Source organism: Oryx dammah, unplaced genomic scaffold (assembly GCF_014754425.2).
Source record: "Oryx dammah isolate SB20612 unplaced genomic scaffold, SCBI_Odam_1.1 HiC_scaffold_25, whole genome shotgun sequence".
NCBI lineage: Eukaryota > Metazoa > Chordata > Mammalia > Artiodactyla > Bovidae > Oryx > Oryx dammah.
This window is the reverse complement of record NW_024070209.1, coordinates 72,975,567-72,998,305: the sequence shown is the minus strand read 5'-3', so window position 1 is coordinate 72,998,305 and position 22,739 is coordinate 72,975,567. Positions and strand designations below refer to the sequence as shown.

Here is a 22,739-nt window from a genome sequence, read left to right as displayed (position 1 = left end):
CCCCTGTCCCTGGGATTCTCCAGGCAAGAATACTGGAGTGGGTTGCCATTTCGTTCTCCAATGCACGAAAGTGCAAAGTGAAAGTGAAACTGAAGTCACTCAGTCGTGTCCGACTCAGCGACCCCATGTACTACAGCCCACCAGGCTCCTCCATCCACGGGATTTTCTAGGCAAGAGTACTGGAGTGGGCTGCCATTGCCTCAGCTGATGGCAATTCCATCCTTATAACTGTTTAGGACAAAATCTTAGCATTTCTTTGGACTCCTTTCCTCTCACAAGCCACATTCAACCCATGAGACAGATTTATAAAACGTATCTTAATTCAATTCTTTTTATCTGCTACTAATTCTTTTTATCTCTACTGCTAATATCCTATCATGTCTTGTTTAATTACTGCAATTACCTCTCCAAAATGGCCTGCTTCTATCTTTTTCTTCCACTGTTCACTTTTTACATGGCATCCAGACTGATCATTTAAAAATATAAATCAAGGCAAGCTATTTTTCTACTCAAAACTCTAAAGATTCCTTCTTTCACTCATAGTAAAAGTCGAAGTCCTTACAATGGCCACCAAGGCCCTTGTTACCTCTTTGACCTCCTCTCCTACAGCTTTCCCCTTGCTCCTCTGGTTTTTTTTGTTCCCTGAATTCAGGCACAGTCTTGCTCTACAGCCATGACACTGAAAACTCCTGCTCTTCCCAGAGGTCTGCAGGCAAACATCTAAGACCGCTCAAATCTCATTTTGTCAACAAGGCCTCTAAGACTCTTCCACTCCTACCCTTGATTCCTTTTTCTGATTTCCTGCTCATGTGAGAGTGTAAACTGGCAGACAGGTTCTGATACAGGTATTCAGGTACCCAGCTTCCTTTCCTCTAAGGACTCTGCCTCTGGGAACTAACAGATCCCAAATGTACAGAGGGAGTGGGAAGCGTAAAGACAGAGAGACTGGAGAAGACACAATTGCTGTTAACTACCTTGACTCTGTGGTCATGTATGGATGTGAGAGTTGGACTATAAAGAAAGCTGAGCACAGAAGAATTGATGCTTTTGAACTGTGGTGTTGGAGAAGACTCTTGAAAGTCGCTTGGATTACAAGGAGATCCAACCAGTCCATCTTAAAGGAGATCAGTCCTGGTGTTCATTGGAAGGACTGATGCTGATGCTGCAACTCCAATATTTTGGGCACCTGATGTGAAGAGCTGACTCATCTGAAAAGACCCTGATGCTGGGAAAGATTGAGGGCAGGAGGAGAAGGGAACGACACAGGATGAGATGGTTGGATGGCATCACCGACTCAATGGACGTGGATTTGGGTGGACTCCAGGAGTTGGTGATGGACAGGGGGGCCTGGCGTCCTGCAGTTCACGGGGTCGCAAAGAGTCGAACACAACTGAGTGACTGAACTGAAGTGAACCTTGACCCTAATATAGATCACTTCCAAACAAATTCCATTGGTAAGAACTAGTCCCATGGCCCATCTGGCTACAAGTAGGATGGGTTATACAATCTAGTTATATACCCAGGAGACATCACCTTGCCAACAAAGGTCCATCTAGTCAAAGCTATGGTTTTTCCAGTAGTCATTCATGTATGGATGTGAGAGTTGAACTGTAACAAAAGCTGAGTGCAGAAGAATTAATGCTTTTGAACTGTGGCGTTGGAGAAGACTTTTGGAGAGTCCCTTAGACTGCACGGAGATCCAGTCAGTCAATCCTAAAGGAGATCAGTCCTGAACATTTATTGGAAGGACTTATGCTCAAGCTGAAACTCCAATACTTTGGCCACCTGATGTGAAGAAGTGACTCATTGGAAAAGACCCTGATGCTGGGAAAGATTCAAGGCAGGAGGAGAAGGGGACGACAGAGGATGAGATGGCTGGATGGCATCACCGACTCAATGGACATGGATTTGGGTGGACTCCAGGAGTTGGTGATGGACAGGGAGGCCTGGCGTGCTGCAGTGCATGGGGTTGCAAAGAGTCAGACACAACTGAGTGACTGAACTGAACTGATCCAGGAAGAAAAGGAAAGCATGGATACTGGTAAGTAATTCTCATCTTTCTTCTGCTACACAGAGAATACACTCAAACCTCCCCCACTACCCAAAAGCAAACCTAAAGTCCCATTCAGTCAGGGCATTTAACTACAAGTGCAGGACCTCTGACTCCTGCACACTCTTCTTCATCAAGAACATGTGCAGTTCCTGAGGCTGCTTCCTATGAACTGAACAAGTGTGTTATCTGCACCCGCCCTCCCTAGTCCCAACATACAATAGCAGGGCAAGAGCAGAAGGTTCTTCTTCATCCAATATCCTCCTTGGTTCAAGTGGGTTCTGGCATGCCCTCCTAAGGGGCTGTAAAACCTTCACAACCCACCTCTTTTCAGAGCAAGTTCTGGGTCCTTAAATAGTTTTACATTTACAGCTCAAATAGGCTCATGGTTCCATTGCCAATATAATTCCCTCAAAAACTTAGCAGGCCTTTGATCTATTTGTTTCTAGTCAGTTCCATGTGCCAGAAACCACACACTAAGTTCTTTCCCAGACACAATTCTCAATCCTGATTTATGCGTTTGCCTCCACGACTCTTGCTTTCAACTAACAGCAGCCACCTGGAGGCCAGATGAAACAATAGGTCAGCGGTTTCCGACTCTGGCTGCAAAACAGAATCACTTGGGGGAACTTTCAAAAACGGCCTGTGTCCAGGTTCTGTGTATCCTGGAGCCAGTAAATCAGAAGCTATGGAGGTGGGAGCAAGATAATTCTGTGAGAGCAGCAGTTCTGATGGACTCTGACCCTTCATCTGAGCTTGGCCACAGGACTGGGTCACTTGTTTTCAACTGAGAATGTTTACTAGGTCTTTGATGCTCGAAGCCTCTCTCAACTCTTATCCCCTGCTCTCTAAAACAGTCTGCTTTTCCTTTCTCTGCCCCAACTCTCAGAACTTTCTCTATTTCCTTTTGTTTTTTTGCTTGAAAACTAGCCAATTCTTTCCTTAACTCCTCTCTTTCACATAATACCTTAACAATAAGTCAACATACACTGTGACCTTTTCCAATGTTTGACCAAGAGTTAACCTGGCATGAGGTAGGTTTCCCAAGTTATCATGGATGACAAATTTACGAAACTCGTCACCTCTGCGGAACCTGGGTTTCTGTCCTTCCCATGCCCAATGTCAGTGTCCTCATCAGTGTGCTACCTGACTGCTAAGTCAGGGAAACAAATTTAAAGGTTTTGCTTTAATAGAACTCCACTTCTAGTATCAAGCACTGTCGCAAAAACTAAAACCTCAGTGGCTTAATACAAGGTTTCTTTCTTGCTCCCCTGAGAGTCACACAGGCTGGCAGGATTCTTCTCACCCATTGTTCAAAGACCCAGTTTCCTTTCATTTTATATTTTTACCCTCTCTGGGTCCTTAAGAAGATTTATAGTTTCACCCTCTCTGGATCCTAAAGAAATTCTCTCCATTAAGCTGATAAAGAAAATAGAAAAGGCATCCAGCTATTAACTGCCTTGATCTGGAGAGACATGTATCACTCTAATCATATTCCCCTGGTAAGAGTCATTCACATGGTCCTTTTAGATACGGAGGGGCTGAAAAATGTAGTCTAGATGTGTGCCCAGGAAAACAGTGATGTTGGCAAGCCCTAGTGGTCTCTTTAACACCCCTTAAAATTTAAGCTCCACCAGAGTAGGAAGAGGAGAGTGAAAAAGCTGGCTTCAAATCCAACATTCAAAAAACGAAGATTATGGCATCCAGTCCCATCACTTCATGGCAAATAGATGGGGAAACAATGGAAACAGTGACAGATTGTATTTTGGGGGGCTCTAAAATCACTGCAGATGGTGACTGCAGCCATGAAATTAAAAGATGCTTGCTCCTTGGAAGAAAAGTTATGAACAACCTAGACAGCATATTAAAAAGCAGAGACATGACTTTGCCGATAAAGTTTCGTCTAGTCAAAGCTATGGCTTTTCCAGTAGCCATGTATGGATGTGAGAGTTGGACTACAAAGAAAGCTGAGCACCGAAGAATTGATGCTTTTGAACTGTGGTGTTGGAGACTCTTAAGAGTCCCTTGGACAGCAAAAAGAACAAACCAGTCAATCCTAAAGGAAATCAGTCGTAAACATTCATTGGAAGGACTGATGCTGAAGCTGAAACTGTAATACTCTGGCCACCTAGTGCAAAGAACTGACTCATTTGAAAAGACCCTGATGCTGGGAAAGATTGAAGCAGGAAGAGAAGGTGGAGACAGAGGATGAGATGGTTGGATGGTATCACCGACTCAATGGACATGAGTTTGAGCAAGCTCTGGGAGTCAGTGATGGACAGGAAAGCCTGACGTGCTGTAGTCCTTGGGAGTCACAAAAAGTTGGACACGACTGAGCAACTGAACTGAACAGAGGGTAGGAGTCTTTGTCCGGTTTGTTCATAGATAGATCCCATAAGCCTTTTATACTGCCTGAAACATAGCAGATGCTCAAAAAATATCTTTTGAATAAATAATAAATAGACAGAATGATCACAGGTATGGTACCATATGGCTTTTTTTCTATAAGAAAGGTAAAAGAATGGATTGATGACTAAAGGAATAATAAGTATACTGCATAGTTACCTACATAAAACATTAAACAGAACTTTTGAAAAATAAAAATTCCAAGCACCAACAATATACATACCAAATCTACAATGGAATTCATGCACACTAAATTCATCTGTTATAAACATACAGAGAAACGTTCATTCAAAATATTAATACAAATATAGTGGACAAACTTCAAAAAAATTACCACTAAACTGACTATATATTTTTTCTTAGGTGGAAACTTCTTTACCCAATTAGCCTCAAAATTCACCCGTATCTTCCTCAAAGAACAAGAACATTGCACACAGAGCCCTAATCTTAAAAACAAGTTACACACACACACACACACAAACATACTGCTAAAAGATCCTCCTAGGATGCATTTACCATCGTAATGCACATACTCATCAAAATTCAGAACTGATACATTTATGACACCAGCATCAAAATTATGTATGCTGATAAAACTTGATTTTCTTGAAGTCTTAAGTCACCACCACAAAAATGAATGAATAAACTAGAAAAAAATAACAAAACTGAAATTTTTAAAAAATGGGTATAAGACTTCACAAGAGTGTTGTGAGGATCAAATAGAAATTTTAAAATTCACATGTGATTTCTGTACTTTAGGTATGCTATAGATCAACAGGGTATGAAAAACTGCTTTGTAAATCATAAAGCAATGTTCAGTCACTGATGTTTAAGTAAATGTAAAAATTCCCATTTCAAGGGCTATAATTCCCATATAACAAGGGTTATAAATTAGCTAAATGAGCAAGCTTAAAGCAAGGTGAAAAAGAAGACCCTTATCCTCCTAGCCCTGACATCTAGAAGGAGAATTTTCAGTAGATACATTCAGAGAATCCAATCATTCTGAGAGAGCAAAGAGCTATCTCAGTGTAAAAAGTGAGACTCTAAACAAGAAACAGCCAAAAAATACTAAAAAGTCAATTAACAGCATGGGATACTTAAACTTGAAGAAAAAGTAACAATTTTAAAATCTATTAATTCTTCCTAGCCAAAGAAAGAGAATAAACTATTGGTTTTTTTTTTTGCCTTTTGCCTTTTTAAAAAAGTTAAAATAATGTCTCTTCAACCAAAAAAAAAAAAAAATTGGAATTTACAATACAACAAGACTCAGGACATGAGGTTCAGTTTAACAAAATTTTATGGTTTAATTGTAACTGAAAAGCCATCTAATAAAAAAATGATCTCTAACACATTATCAAAGATGTAGGAAATGAAGTACACACTTGATTAAAGTTTGCTCTTGGATTTTAACTAATCCCTTATTTGCTTTTTTCTTGGTTGAGTTTTAAGAAGGTTAACTAAAAGAAAAAAGACCTGCTCCCAGCCACCAATAATGAAGCTTTCTAATACTTAAAGTTGAGTACGATGCCCAGGCTAAAGAACCTAGATCCACAATTATACTTATGACCCTAAATATTTTTCTACCTTTTAGCAAACCAACCAACCAATCGACAAACAAGAACTAGAGGAAAAAGTTTTAAAACAAGACTATAGCAACTGCTAGGAAATAAAAATATGGCATTTTTTAAAACTCTGGAAATAAACTGGAAGGAGGGAAGGAAAAAAATGACTAATGCTAAACTTGTTACATGATAAACACTACACAGAAAAATTAAAAACACTGACCTCCACCTAAATATTGTTATTTAGAAGACTACTTTTGAAAGTAGATATCAATGTGGCAACTGTAAAAGACAGTATTTCCCCGATTTTCAAGAGGCAAAAATCTAACTTCATCTTATGCAGCTTTCTTTGCAACATTTAAATCCTATAAGCATGAATAAAATTTGCCTGCAAAAGAGAAATTTAAATCTTCCTCATAACACAGCTAGCTTCTTGTAGGAACTTATGTTAATGAGATAATTTAGAATGTGCACACAAAGATTTCATCAAAAGCATGTGCACTGCAGCATTGACCCTAAATGCTCAAGAAAAGCACAAAATACACTCGAACATCTTTAATACGTACGACACATGTAAAAACCAAGCTCAGTTTTGTGAAAGCAAATGTCTTGTCAAGGGAAGATGATCGTGATATTTTATTTAATGTGAATACAAAGTTGCAAAATGTTAGAAACAAACAAATAACAATAACTCTGCTTGTCAAATCAAGTGATGAAGCACAACATATCTGCAAACTCCATCATGAAAGTCAGGGTTAATATTTTACGACGCCACATCCTCATTTGATAGGCATCTATCAGGAAAGAAGCCCTTAGTGCTGTTACTGATGAAACAGATAAGCGCTGGGGACACAGACTGAGACACAGAGCAGTTACCCAAGAGGAATGCTCCTTCATCTGGTGCTGGTTGCTGTGAGGGCCACTGGCATGGCCTCGCCAAAAGCAGTTTTGGCAGAGTTGATAGTTGTGGCACTGCTGGCACCGGTACCGGAAACCCATCATGCTCTCGCAGCGGCAATAGGAGCACTCCACAGGGTGGAAGACTTGAGGGCGGGGAGGAGAGGGCCAGAGAGAGAGAGAGAAGTCATTGTCATTTGGAGAAGAAGGTCAGTGCGGTGGAAGACCAAAATAAAAGCCAAGGTGGAAACATGACTAGAACTGAAGAATTGCAACTGTCTTCTATTTAGTTCATCTAACCAGCCATTCCATCCTAAATCAGTCCTGGGTGTTCCTTGGAAGGACTGATGTTGAAGCTGAAACTCCAATATTTTGGCCACCTGATGCGAAGAGCTGACTCATTGGAAAAGACCCTGATGCTGGGGAAGATTGAAGGCAGGAGGAGAAGGGGACGACAGAGGATGAGATGGTTGGATGGCATCACTGACTCAATGGACATGAGTTTGGGTAAACTCCGGGAGTTGGTGATGGACAGGGAGGCCTGGCGTGCTGCGGTTCATGGGGTCGCAAAGAGTTGGACACGGCTGAGTTACTGAACTGAACTGAACCAGCCATTTACTGAAATAAAAAGACAATACCAAAAGGTCCCATTGAGAATCAATTACAATTCACCTTAGAAACCAATTTCCTTCTTTAAAACATCATTCATGTCTCAAAGTTTGCATACATGTATAAGTAAAGAGGAGAGACACCTTCACTCCAAATTTCTCTTCCAATCCTCTCTCTTTTAAAGAGATGTATATTGTTGGCTGTGGACACGTCTCCTTCACTAACATAAAATCTGTGAGGGTCAGGACGACATGCTATGTCTCTATTACCTGCAAAGTGGTATTTCACACAGTCCCTTGGACTGATGGTCTTGAAATGTTTGCTGAATTAAATACTATTACATACTGAGGAGCAAATGGGAACTGGTGAAAAAAAAAAAAAGTAAGGCAAGCCACATCAAAATACTAGTTTTAATAGATAGCCAATGGGAATTTGCTGTATGACTCAGAGAACTCAAACCGGGGCTCTGTAACAACCTAGAGGGGTGGGGATGGGGAGGTAGGTGGGAGGGAGGATCTAGAGGGAGGGGACATATGTACACCTATGGCTGATTCATGCTGAGGTTTGGCAGAAACCAGCACAATTCTGTAAAGCAATTGTCCTTCAATTAAAACAATTTTTTTTAATTTTTAAAAAAGTACTAGTTTTAGGTAAGAGCTCTAAGTACTAACATAAAATAAAGTACTCTAATCTAACCAATGAAGGGGCAGTGATTTGGAGGAAGGGAAACTCAGTGACCTGCCACTCTTTTCTCCACCTCACACAGCATCTTACCTGATGGAAAACCGCCAGCTGGCAGTTAGGATTTATAATGGTTACTGGGGCCTGAAAGTCCAGTTCATTGAGTGGAAAGTGGGCAATAAACGCACAACTGTGTATTACAGATTGTTATTTATACTTTTAAATGTTGAAAGCAACACTGTTCCCTTTGCCAATTCAGTTCTGAACACAAGAAGTCTAAGTCAAAGGAAAGAGGGGTGTAATAGCCAAATCAACATTTGAATAGCTCTTTATGGCCCTATGGATACAAAGGCAATCTTATCTCAATTATAAGGACTTCTAGTCCTGCTTCCAACAATGTAGGTTAACTAGAGAATCAAGACTCAAACAAGGACAAAACCTGAGCACTTGGTGAAAAAAATAATGCAACAAGATCACTAAAGAATAACAGAAAGATTAAAATCTGGAATGAGAAATTGAAAATTTAAACTTCCTCTAAGAAATTTAAATTTTTGTCACCAAGATATTTCTAAAGAGTAATCAAAGTGTTAATCACACAAGAATGTAATCAATAAATACTACGTAGAAAGTCACAACAAAATGTTCACATGGATAATGATAATACATCTCAACAAATGAGATTCCCTCTACTTGGCAGAGTAGGCCTAAAATGATTTTATGAAAATGAGCTGGATATGAAACTACTAAAACATTTAGGACTATAAAAGTATTGCTCCCCCAAGGAAGCAATATTGTTATAATTTAATAGCACAAATCTCTTTCCAAAAATACTGTTTAAAATTTAGCTGTTTTAGTCTACTCAAGAAATTCCAGAACTTTTGGAAAATAATCTTGCATCTAAGGACTTGTGAACTAAAGTCATAATTGGGCAAAAGGCTGAGAAATTTAAAAAAAAATAAAAGATATGAATAGGAGGCAGAAGATATAAGAGTATGGTTATGTTCTCTCATTCTTACAAAATGAAGACGAGGACTCTAATTTTTAGTGCCTGTCACCTTTCACTCTTTCTCTTCTGTGGAATAAGGAGAGACAGGCAAGAGCCATGAGAAGGGAAGGTCCAGAGAAAAGTAGGGCCTTTCCTTTAATGAACTGAAACAACCTAAACAAGGAGACAAGCTGATAACAATACTGGAAAAACCTAAGAAGTTACTCAGAGGTAAACACCATTTCAATTCCAAGTGAAACAAAGATTCCCAGGTAGCATTAGCAGTAAAGAACCCGCCTCCCAAAGCAGGAGATGCCAGAGACACAGGTTTGATTTCTGGGTCAGGAAGAAACCCATTCCAGTATTCTTGCCTGGAGAATTCACAAGAACTGGATCACGACTAAAGCGACTTAGCATGCATGCACTTGGGGAGAATACTGAGAGTAAGTCAGTAGTAAAGAAAAAAAGAGTACTGGTGAAACCAAGTACCAAATTCTATCTTAGCTACTTTCCTTTAAACTATTCCAAAATAATTATAATTTTAATGGTGGATATTTAATACATTCAGTTTTTTGGAGCTAAGCTTTTTATAAACTACAGGGGGAAAAGAGGAAGTCATGGCTAAGTTGGGTGGGATCAAGCAGAAAACAATCATCTGGAATTTGGGGGGAAAAGCCTAGAGTTTGAAACACAAAGTTTTCTGACCTGATATTACTACATTGGTATCCTAAGTAATATGTCCCCTTTCCTCTTTTCTTTTTTTTTGAGAAATTAATATTCTTCTTTGAAAGCCAAAACTACAAATTCAAATGATGGAGTGCCAACAAATGTCAATTACAATTTTCAGTGACAATAGCTAAGAACATTACAAATATTACCAGTTCACATACTTCCTGTAGCACAGGGGGCTGAATGATGAAAGTTCTGCTTACCATTCTCCACGTGGGCAAGCCTGTGCATGAGAGGTAGCCAGACAAGGCACTGCGGAGGAGGATCGGCCATCATTGTGTCCAAAAACATATTTAGCATTATCTTTTTCTGTAAAGAGGAAAAAAAAAAAACCTTATTTTTCAAGTTACCTCTGAACTCTAATGTTAAGCTAACTTAGGATTCTCACAACCAAGGTGTAATGAATTACATAGGAAATTTTATAGCAAAATAATATTTTGCATTACTACAGACATTGCAACACACTATCCTAAATACTATTGCTATATTCAAATGCATTTCCACTTACATTATTTTATTTTGAGTCTTAAAACAACTGTATAAGACAAATAGGCTAGGATGGAATTACTGTGTTGCATACCTGAAGCTTGGAGCAGGGCATGGCAGCCCACTCCAGTATTCTTGCCTAAAGAATTCCATGGACAGAGGAGTTTGGCAGGCTACAGTCCATGGGGTCACAAAGAGGCAGATACGACAGGGACTAACACACACACCTGGAACTAACATTGTAAGTCAACTGTACTTCAATAAAGATATGAAATGAAAAAAGATAAATAGGCATTACTGTCTTCGTTTTACAGATGAGACAATAAAGGAATAACACATTTAAATGACTTGTAAAAGTCCTAACCGAATCAGAACAACTCAGGTATCCTTCAAAAGACTATTTCTGAAGAAATCTGAAGCAAAGTCTCAGATCCAAGACAGAGTACTGGCCAGCAGTGAATGGAGAGACGGAAAGGGTCTCACATATATGCCAGAGGGCTGAGGGTGATAACAGTAGGAAGTCACCACCCAAAGGCCCTCTATACACAGCTGTGCACTGATGGTGTGGTTTGAGAAATGCCTACTCAAACAGGCTAAAGTTTTCCAAAGTGTTTTCCATCTCGGGCATCCAAGTTACTACTGTTTCTGAAATTTCAATGGAAATTGGGAGGAATGGGTGAACAACATAAAAATAAACCAGTAAGTCACCCAACATTTGAATGGAGGTTTGGACATGGAAAATATCTCTTATAGTGGATATGTAAATAACTGCAATAAACCAAAATAAAATTAAATGCATGCACTTAAAATTGAGAAAGAAGATGCTAGGGAGTTTTTATTAAACTAGTCAGAGGTAGTTAACAAATATTAAACATGTCATTCATGATAATGTTTAAATTAATATATCTGAATCTCCTTATATTTGTTAAAAATTACATTTTTACAAGCCCACTTACAATCCTAATGTTACTTTCCCTAAAAAGTCTTGACTCACCTATCATGGAGTTTTACAGGTTTTTAAAAAATCTTCAAGATGAAAAAGTTCCTTAAAAAACTAAAAATAGAGCTACCATATGACCCTGCAATCCCACTCCTGGGTATATATCCAGAGCAAACATGGTCTGAAAGGCTACATGCACCCCAATGTCCATTGCAGGACATGAAAGCAACCTCAAAGTCCATAGACAGAGGAATGGATATATCTGATATCTCAGAACTCCCTTATAAATACACTCAGGATCAGTTTCCAAAAGTTGTCCTCAGTTCAATTCAGTTCAGTCACTCAGTCATGTCCAACTCTTTGTGACCCCACGGACTGCAGCACACCAGGCTTCCCTGTCCATCCAACTCCCAGAGTCTACTCAAACTCATGTCCATCGAGTTGGTGATGCCATCCAATCATCTCATCCTCTGTCGTCCCCTTCTCCTTCCACCCTCAATCCTTCCCAGAATCAGGGTCTTTTCCAATGAGTCGGTTCTTGTCCTAAGTTGTCCTAAATCATACCATAATTGGAGGTCCACTGAAAGCATGAGGAGTGAAGCCAGAAGAACCATGTCCCAGGACTCTTGTCTTCCATTAACTATGTGATTTTGGGGAAAATCACCTAATAATCTGGTTTCAGTTTTCTAATCTCTCAAGGGCTAGAGCAGTGGTTCTCCAAGTATGGTCGGAGATCCCCCTGGGAGGCTCCTAAATCATTTCCAGGGAGTTCATGAGGCCAACACTACTTCCATAATAACACTAAGATATTATCTGCCTTTTCCAGTTCATTCTCTCAAGAGTGTACGGTGGAGTGTTCCAGAGGCAACATGGCATATCCATAATTATCTGCAAAAGCTTTTAAAATATTCCTCCCTTTTCCAACTACACAGCTGTGTGAGACAAGATTATTTTTTCCATACTTACTCCAAAACAACATATCACAACAGATTGAATGGATAAGCAGATATGAGAATCCAGCTGCCTTCAATTGAGCCAAGTATTAAAGAAATTTGCCAAAAATATAAAACAATGGCATTCTTCTCATTAAAATTTTGCTTTGGAATATATTTTTCATAAAATATATTATTTGTGTTAATATATAATAGACTTGTCATTATTCTTTTTAAATGATTTAATATTTTTAATTTATCAATTTTAATTTCTAACATGGAAATAGTGATAGATATAACCCATATAGACAAAAGCTCTCTGGGGTTCTCAAATGTTTTTTGGAGTGTAAAATGCTCCTGATACCAGAAAGTTTGAGAACTTATGGGACAGAGCTCCTAGCTCTAAAATTTCGTGACTCAGAAAATAACTATGTGAGAAACAGACTGCCTCTTTCTCTACCTTTTTATTTTGATTTTGCTCTTGAACGCATGCTTTGCATTTCTCTTTATTTTTTACAGCACAATATTTATAATAAAAGCTGTAATAAAACTGCATATAATGCACATTCCAATTACAATTCTCATTTTCCTGTATTTCTCTCCAAATGTGTATGCTTCTATAGAGTTACATATGTAGAGTAGATAAAAATATATGATCTGTTTTTTAAGTTGTTTTATTAAATACTTTATTGTTTTGCTACGTCTTCTTTTCTAATCATTTTAACAGCTGCCTTATCCACTGAGCAAAAACACCATGATTTATTTACACCTTCCTCAATAAAACACTAAGGCTGTTTTTATCTTTGTATGTACTTTCATATTTTTCTTTTAATTAGTGTTTCAGTTGTCACCCACCTCCCTGCCCTTTGTTATTCTAATCCTCAGTACTGACAGTTACTAGTCTAGATGCCATCCATTCTTACTTCCCTCCCTCCACTTTGAGCTACAACTTTCCTGCATTAAAAGAGGGGACAAATTATCTCTTAAAAGTAAGAAATCCAGTATCACTAAAATAATACGAGAAAACAAGTAAAATAATTTAGCATTAAATCATCATAATTGCAATTTCCAATCTCATCATTTTTATTAAAAACTTCTATTTTCTTATGGGCAATAGGTAAACAATTTTTATCCATTGTCCTATGACTTACTTGGTCATCAGTTAAACAGTGTACAACATTTAGCTAAAAGCCTTAAAAATATCATTTTACAAATCTTTCAGATTAAATGTTTTTATACAAACTTTTGTGTAGAGTCATAAAAATATTTTGTCTGACAAGGGCAAACACACATTAACTGGTTATGGGACCAGTGTTATGGATTGGCCTTCAATTATTAAAAGGCTCTGAATTTGTCCATATCACAGATTTATTTTGGACTTTGAAAATTAGGATACTTTGCAATGACACAACTATATAAAGTTTCTGTGCTTTTTGTCAGAGCTACTTTATTACAGCTTTTTAAAAAATGGAAAAAGTCTTTAAAAAATCTGAAATTCTGCATTTTCCTCATTGTAAAGATAGTCTCATTTAAGAAAATGATGGAATAAAAGTATCAATGAAAACAATAAGGTTGCAAGTATATCCACAAGCTTTAAGCTTCTGATTACAATTCAAACCCAGATACTTTCTCATGCCATATTTGATTTAAAACCACTACTCAGTTAATCCAACAAATAACTAGTAAGCACTGATAATTTTCTAGACTGTCACAAGGATGTAAATTTGAAGAAGACCAAGGTGCATCCCTTTAGGATATTAGTGAGCTACATATAACTGGCCAGGGACTGCAGAACAGGAAGCAATTAATCCTACATTGAAAGAGTCAGAGCATCAAAGACCAGGAGATATTTAGCTGTGATGGGAAATATAAGGCCTTTGTTGGAGAAGAGAGAAAAGGTCAGGGGCTACTGCATTTCAGTGAGGGCTAAGAACATAAAGAAGAGAAGAACATCACTTTCACTTACGCAAAACAAGTGAAATGCAAATCAAAACTATGCTGAGATAACATTTCTCATCTCTCAGACTGGCAAAAAAATCCTAAATGAAAGAATATGCGCTGTTGGCAAGGCTGCAAAAAAGATGGCCTTACCCATTGCTGATGGGAATGTAAAGGGCACTGGGGCAATATCTAAAAAGAACCCATGGCATCCTGAGGCAAAGGGGTAGGAGAGATCAGGAGTGAAGGAGAAAAGACAGGCTGCAGTTGGACTGATAAGCACCACCACGTGTGGCTAACAATCCAGTAGACAATGAGGAGTTTGCAAGGTTTTTTTTTTTAAAGCAAAATAGGGACATCAACAGGGATGTTTTTTAAAATGATGACTTAAACTCAAATTTGCTTATGCTTAAAAGGAAAAATGAATCAACAGCAGCATCTGAGCAGGCATGTCCTCTTCTTTTAGGCTGCCATTAAGGAAGGAAATAAAGTAACTAGGAGTCCACAGTTCTCAGATCTTTCTTGGCAAAGAATTTGCCTGCTTACCCTGAAGACTAGCGAACCAGAGACTCCAGAGTAGGGAGTATATGTAGACTGTGTCGCAGAGAAGTAGCTGAGCCAAGAGCCCCCAACACTGCACGCCCAAGCAACCTCCAGCCCTGCCTACTGGCCAGGGAACCATCAGACCCTGTTCTCAGGTCATGAGTAATAGCAGAGGCCAGGGCCTTTTCTATAGCAATGTTCACAGTAAGCATTGTTAACTGAAAAATCTCTTTTAAAAAAATGAAAACGTAAGTCAACTATACTCCATTAAAAATAAATTTTAAAAAAAGGAAACAATCTCGGAGCCATCGTCATTTCTACCTAAGGAATAATTTAGCAAGACATTCTCCTCCACAGGCCCAACTAGGGTAAAATCTCAGTTTCAACTCTCTGCAATTTTGTTCAATCTAATGAAAGCCAGCAATATAGGCCTCATTACCATAGACCTGTTCATATCAAAATCCATGTTATACGCTGTATTTCATCCAATCCAAGACACCATCATTTGTAAGACGCACCATTATTTTTTTTTCCTGCCACCAAGAAAGAAAAACACTCAGCCAATTAAACTAACTCAATGACTTAATTAACTATAATCCTTCATGACATGTGAATCGGTCCCACCAGCCTCCTGATGAACTGAAATTCTTTTCATCTATTCAGAAGGATTTGGCAATTTTGCAAGGTTCAGTGGCACTGCTTCAAATGACAAGATTTTGGTCATATCTCAATGATAAAAACACAGCTTCATCTATTTGTGGATATCTTCCTTTAAAAAAAAAAAAAAAGAAGAAGAAAGAATATCTTCTGTAAAGCACCTGATGTTGCTTTGTACGAAAATATGTAGTTTCTCCAATGATGAATATTTATCTCACTAATGCGAAATTTATTTCTGTTATGTCCACAACCTTCTGTGTTTACAACAACTTTTTAATACTGAATCAGAGTATACTCTCTCTGAGGACATCTGAAATGACAACACATGCAGGACCAAAAGGGGACATAACTCAGCTGAAGTGCCTACAACAGCAACAACTATGATCAAGCTATTACATATGTGCAGGAAATGACAACCCATCATAACCACCACCTGCCGAAAGCAATGGTCAGATGCCACGGGCTATATGAGAGATTGTGAGAGATGTGCGGCGTGGAAAGGGTCTTCAAATCAATGAAAATGGTAATAATACACACTAGATTATAATGGTAACAAGGGGCTTGCTAACACAGACTATAAATTTTGCTTCATTAGGATACCTATGAAACACACACACACATATTCATACGCCAGTCAACTCTTGCCAAACTTTATTCAATATCCAGGAAAACAAAGTCAGAATTTCCAGGAAGTTCTGTAATATAACTTTTGGTGGATATATGTATGGATATATGTTATTCTATGGCCTGGCTAAATATCCCATATTTTAACCTTTTGAAAGTAAAAGTGAAAGTTGCTCAGTTGTGCCTGACTCTTTGTGATCCCATGGACTATACAACGCATGGAATTCTCGAGGCCAGAATACTGAAGTGGGTAGCCTTTCCCTTCTCCAGGGGATCTTCCTAACCCAGGGATTGAACCCAGGTCTCCTGCATTGCAAGTGGATTCTTTACCAGCTGAGCCACAAGGGAAGCCCAAGATTACTGGAGTGGGTAGCCTATCCCTTCTCCAGCAGATCTTCCCAACCCAGGAATCGAACTAGGGTCTCCTGAACTGCAGGCGGATTCTTTACCAACGGAGCTATCAGGGAAGCCATTTTAACCTTTTACTTCTAAATAATTTCAGATTTATGGAAAGCCTATAAGAAGATTATTTAAAAATTCCCATTTGCCATTAACCCAGACTCCTCAAATGTTAACAGTGCAGAAGAGATGTACTTTTAACTTTAAATAACTTTTTACTTCTGCAAAATCAGGATATTCTCTTGATTAAATATAAGTATCAAAATCAGGAAATCAATGGTATTGACAGAATACTATTATCTAGTCCACAAGCTTCAATTCAGATTATCTCTATTGTCCCAATGATGTCCTTTATAGCAACAACAAAAGTCCGGATCATGGTTGTGTTTCAGTTTTCATGTCTCTTTAGACTCCTATAATCTGGAACAGCTCCTCAATCTTTTTTAGTCTTTCATGACATTGCCCTTTTAAAGTGTGTGGGCCAGTTATGTTGTAGAAATCCTGCATTTGGCATCATTGAATGTTTCCCCAATGAGACTCTGATTGTGCTTTTCTCTCAAGAGAAATCATACTGGCTACTTCTTAGGGCATCCTACTAGGAAATAGGATTGTCAGCCTCTCCCTCTGCTGGAGACGTGGATTTAATCACTTGGTTAAAGTGGTATCTGACAGGATTCTCTACTGCCAAGTTACTATGTTTCCCTTATAATAATAAATATTCTATGGCGAGACACCTTCAAACTATGTCAGTATCCTATGTCCATTAATCTTTTACCCACTAATTTTAACATGTGTGCTAAGTGACTTCAGCCATGTCCGACTCTGTGCAACCCTATGGACTACAGGCCACCAGGCTTCTCTGTTCATGAAATTCTCCAGGCAAGAATACCGGAGTCAGTTGCCATGCCCTTCTCCAGGGGATCTTCCCGACCCAGGGATCGAACTATGACCAGGGATTGAATCAGTGTCTCATACGTCTTCTGCATTGGCAGGCGGGTTCTTTACCACTAGCACCATCTGGGAAGATTTAACATAGATTTTTAAAAATTCTCTGCTTTCCAGAACTTTCTAAATGTAGCATGAAGCTCTGTTATCTCATCTCTACCTGGAAAAAAAAAAATGGCTGCTACAGCGAGCACTCACTCTGCTCTGAGTTCTTTGAGGCACAGTTAAGATCTCAGGAATATACTCACACTAACTTCTGGAGCAAGACCACACAAGGACACTCACGAATAAAGAAGAAATCAAATCTATCTTTCTTTTATATGAAAATGGCATTATACTCTTGAGAGACTGTGAGCTGACAGCTGGGAGTTGTACAGCATTGCTTGTCTTTGATGCTCAGGAAACAATGATCTGAACTGTATAGAGTTTTATATAAAAATTCCTATATTTCACAGTTAATAACTCACTAGGGAGAGTAATATATGTCTAGTAGCAATCATACAAATACTTCATCTCAAATATTTTCCTGGAAACTTTTAGTATTTTGAAATATTTCAAATCCTATCATTTTTTTCAGAAAAGACTTCCCTCCCCTCTCCCAAAAAGAGTTCTCAGGGGAATTTTTGATCCTCCCTCTTTTTTATACTCCCTCCTCTGATTTAAAGCTCTTTTTCCTCCCATATTCAAGACCTATATCCCTAGAGTGAAGCAATCTGGCAAAATCTGACTAAAGGTAGAGGGGTAGATGAGAGCTCTTCAAGTCCTACGTTCTATTAAACCGTCCTTACCTGCTGTGGGAAACAGGTGCGGACCGAGTGCTCTGTGTAACCAAAAGATGGCCCTTCAAAGACAGCTGTTGGGAGCTTCAGAACTTCCTTCAGAAACTGGTCAAACTTGCTAAATATCATTAAGCCATTGGAATCTGACATCTGGGAGAAAACATCTATGAGAATAAAACCAAATAAAGTCAAACTATAAAGAAACACCAACTTTTTATAAACAGCTGTATGTCATTTGTATACCAGTCCAAAAGCATCATTAAAAAGTATCATAAAGTCACTGTGATTTTTAGTTAACATGTACTTTCAATCTCTTTCACACTGTGTGGTTACTTTGCTGAGAAGTCTCCTCTTTCCCAATCATTGAATACTCTACCGAAAGATCCCATAACCATTCACATACGTCCACCTACCTACTTTTTTTGAGCATACGTAACTGGATAATATATAACTTTTTATTTTACCTATTTACACCTCACCTTATTCCAAGAAGAATTTGTAGCAACACATCTTTATCTCTTACATTTATGTATGTACTTATATAAGACATATTCATATTTGAGTATATGAATATAGTTGAATATTGGTGAAGGGTGTGAAAGAAACTATATTATACATGTGTATTCATATACTAATGATGTAATGTATTCTTATGTAGTATGTTCATTTAAAACATTCCATTTAGTAAGTTCTAAAGTAGAATAAAAAGAACTCACATTATCTTTTCTATCACAAGATCCTTTGATACTATAAGATTGTTTTTACATAATGTCTGACCCAAGCAGCTAAGAAAGAGGTTTCCAGTAGTATTACTATTTATCTTCTTAGAGAGAGCTTTCTATCTCTGGTTAGTAATATTCCTCTTCTCACCCACAGTTGAGGAGAAAAAGAAAAATAACCTGGAGCTCAAAACAACTTGACAACTATAACCTAAGCTTTCTTTTCAAATTATTCAGCTTTCTTACAAACAAATCAGTGAGTTAAATATGCAGAGAAAAAAAAGTTCCTGAGGCCTTTTCAACCATGGTATTTTGAAAAATAATATTCTATATATTCATAATAAAAAGGTATATTAGAAATATGTATGTAATAGATACATACAATATACATTTTTACATTACTCTTTAGGTTCAATCTGGGGATTTTATCGCAAACCACTAGGTAAAAAAAAGAAACATTTAAAATATGTTAATCAAAGAAAGATAAAATTTAGATCATCAGCACCACAGGGTAACTATTAAGGCATCAGAAAACAGAAAATTATCAAAGGAAAATCTCTGGCATATTCCTTTCATGATAGCTGCTAGTTTGCAGTTGAGGGAAAAGCATTAAATACCCATTAGGAGGGGAAAATCCAACAAGAGGCTAAAAGAAACACAGTCCTAGAGGAAAGTAAAATCAATTAATTAACAAATATACACTAAGTTCTCACTAAGTGGTCCAAGTGCCAAGCATTCTGCTATGTATTTTGAAACACAACAGGGAAGTACGATACATGGTCCTTATCCCTCACGACACTTCCAAAGTAACTGGGAAAAATAAGCTACATATGAAGCAAAGAAGAATTAAACATTAAGCTAACTTAAATAGAACAGAAAGAAAGGAGGCATATGATATTAGTTTAACCTCACCATTTGCTATGGCTGAGTCTGCTTGTGTGTGTGGTGTGCTAAGTTGCTTCAGTTGTGCCTGTAGACACCCAATATTCTTACCTCTTCATTAGTAATAGAACACTAATTTTATTTGTGGAGCAATGTACCCAGCTAAGAGATCACACTTTGCAGCCTTCTTTCAATAGGTTTCAGTCATGTGACTAGGTGTTTGGAGACTATAAGCAGAAAGGTTGTGAGAGATTTCCTGGAAGGCTGGTTAAAGAAAGTGGACTGCACTGGAACAGATCCCTTTTTCCTTCCTCCTCTTGCTATCTGGAATGCAGCCATGATGGCTGCAGCTCCAGCAGCCACCTCAGACTGTGAAAAGTGAAAGTGAAAGTGTCAGTCACTCAGTCCTGTCCAACTCTGCAACCCCACGGACTGCAGCCCGCCAGGCTCCTCTGTCCATAGAATTCTCCAGGCAAGAATACTGGAGTGGGTTGTCATGCCCCCCTCCAGGGGCTCTTCCCAACCCAGGGATCCAACCTGGGTCTCCCGCATTGCGGGCAGATTCTTTACTGTCTCAGCCATCAGGGAAGCCCTGGACGATGTGGTAATCTCAAACTTTATGTAGAAATCATACACCAGAATGACAGAAAAGAGGGATATAGAAAGCCTGGGTGTCAGATGAACACAAAGCTACCATATCAATCCTGGACTACATACCCCTGGACTTCCTTAATATAAGAGAAAAATAAACTTCAATTTTGTTTAACACTGTTATCCTGGGATTTTTGTTTTCATCTTGCAATCCCTGGTTTTAGAAAAGGCAGAGGAACCAGAGATCAAATTGCCAACATCCGCTGGATCATGGAAAAAGCAAGAGAGTGCCAGAAAAACATCTATTTCTGCTTTATTGACTATGCCAAAGCCTTTGACTGTGTGGATCACAATAAACTGTAGAAAATTCTGAGAGAGATGGGAATACCAGACCACCTGACCTGCCTCTTGAGAAATCTGTATGTAGGCCAGGAAGCAACAGTTAGAACTGGACATGGAACAACAGACTGGTTCCAAATAGGAAAAGGAGTACATCAAGGCTGTATGTTGTCACCCTGCTTATTTAACTTCTATGCAGAGTACATCATGAGAAATGCTGGGCTGGAAGAAGCACAAGCTGGAATCAAGACTGCTGGGAGAAATATCAATAACCTCAGATTTGCAGATGACACCACCCTTATGGCAGAAAGTGAAGAGGAACTAAAAAGCCTCTTGATGAAAGTGAGAGAGGAGAGTGAAAAAGTTGGCTTAAAGCTCAACATTCAGAAAACTCAGATCATGGCATCTGGTCCCATCACTCCATGGGAAATAGATGGAGAAACAGCAGAAACAGTGTCAAGACTTTATTTTTTGGGGCTCCAAAATCACTGCAGATGGTGACTGCAGCCATGAAATTAAAAGACGCTACTCCTTGGAAGAAAAGTTATGACCAACCTAGATAGCATATTCAAAAGCAGAGACATTACTTTGCCGACTAAGGTCTAGTCAAGGCTATGGTTTTTCCTGTGGTCATGTATGGATGTGAGAGTTGGACTGTGAAGAAGGCTGAGCGCCGAAGAATTGATGCTTTTGAACTGTGGTGTTGGAGAAGACTCTTGAGAGTCCCTTGGACTGCAAGGAGATCCAATCAGTCCATTCTGAAGGAGATCAGCCCTGGGATTTCTTTGGAAGGAATGATGCTAAAGCTGAAACTCCAGTACTTTAGCCACCTCATGCGAAGAGTTGACTCATTGGAAAAGACTTTGATGCTGGGAGGGATTGGGGGCAGGAGGAGAAGGAGACGACAGAGGATGAGATGGCTGGATGGCATCACCGACTCGATGGACACGAGTCTGAGTGAACTCTAGGAGTTAGTGATGGACACGGAGGCCTGGCGTGCTGCGATTCATGGGCTCCCAAAGAGTTGGACACGACTGAGCAACTGAACTGAACTGAACTGAAACTTTACTAAACATTACCCCATTTTACTGTCACAAAAACACTGTGTGTGTGTGTGTGTGTGTGTGTGTGCGCGCGCGTGCACGTGTGTATGCACATAACTGTTTAAATTTCATAGCTAAGGAAACTAGCTTAGAAAAGTTAAACTTCTTAAGGTCAAAAAGTTACATCTAGATCAAGATTTAAACTCACACTGATTCCAAAGACATTCCACTACACTATACTTCTTCAAAATATAGTGCAGAATAGAAAAAAAAATACATAGGCAGGGGTTGTAAAGAAAGAAATTTAGAAGCTTGGTCTTGAAAACTAGGATTTGAAATGAAGTAAAAACATGGTGGGAGTAGGGGTTTTGGGACACAACTAGAGAAGAACAGAGATATATAAAACAAATGAATGAATATAACAAAGCAGAAACAGACAGAGAATAAACTAGTGGCTGTCAGTGGGGAGAGGGAAGGGGGAATGAGAGTTAAGGGATGAAAAAGTACCACCTAATATGTATAAAATAAATAAGCTACAAGGATATATTGTATAACATAGAAATATAGCCAATATTTTATAATGACTTTAAATGGAGCATAATCTCTAAAAATACTGAATCACTTTGTTGCACACTTGAAACTAATATAATATTGTAAATCAACCATACTTCAATTGAGAAAAAAAAAGAGCAGGATAAAAATCTCCATGGCAGGAGTTTATAGTGTGTCTGTTAGTGATGGCAGACAGGAAACAGTGCACTGAAGAGAATGTTCTATGATAATTTATATTGAGAAGGAAAGATAAATAAAGATTCAGTAAGAAAAGTAATCACGTTATGAATGAAAACTCAAAGAGGAAACAATTTGGATTTGGTTTAAAAGTAGGGAAGAAATATTTAGAAAGTTAGGTTTCAAGAAATCAGACTGTTAATGATTGGCAGAATAAAAGAGGAAGAATGAGATTGGAGACATCAGCTGGAAAACTTTGTAAACTTTGTAAACA

General features: G+C 38.6%; 1 protein-coding gene across 14 annotated transcripts in view; it reads right to left on the bottom strand.

Moving 5' to 3' along the window:
* The window catches only part of DTNB (dystrobrevin beta), a 238,612-nt gene that overhangs the window by 145,338 nt on the left and 70,535 nt on the right, over window positions 1–22,739 (bottom strand). For all 14 annotated transcript variants that reach the window (XM_040224496.1, XM_040224497.1, XM_040224500.1 and 11 more), the window contains exons 6-8: window positions 18,172–18,326; window positions 10,123–10,228; window positions 6,895–7,061 (exon numbers count right to left, since the gene is read on the bottom strand). In XM_040224496.1, the coding sequence (XP_040080430.1) occupies window positions 6,895–7,061; window positions 10,123–10,228; window positions 18,172–18,326 (428 nt within the window). The remainder of the gene's footprint in view (window positions 1–6,894; window positions 7,062–10,122; window positions 10,229–18,171; window positions 18,327–22,739) is intronic.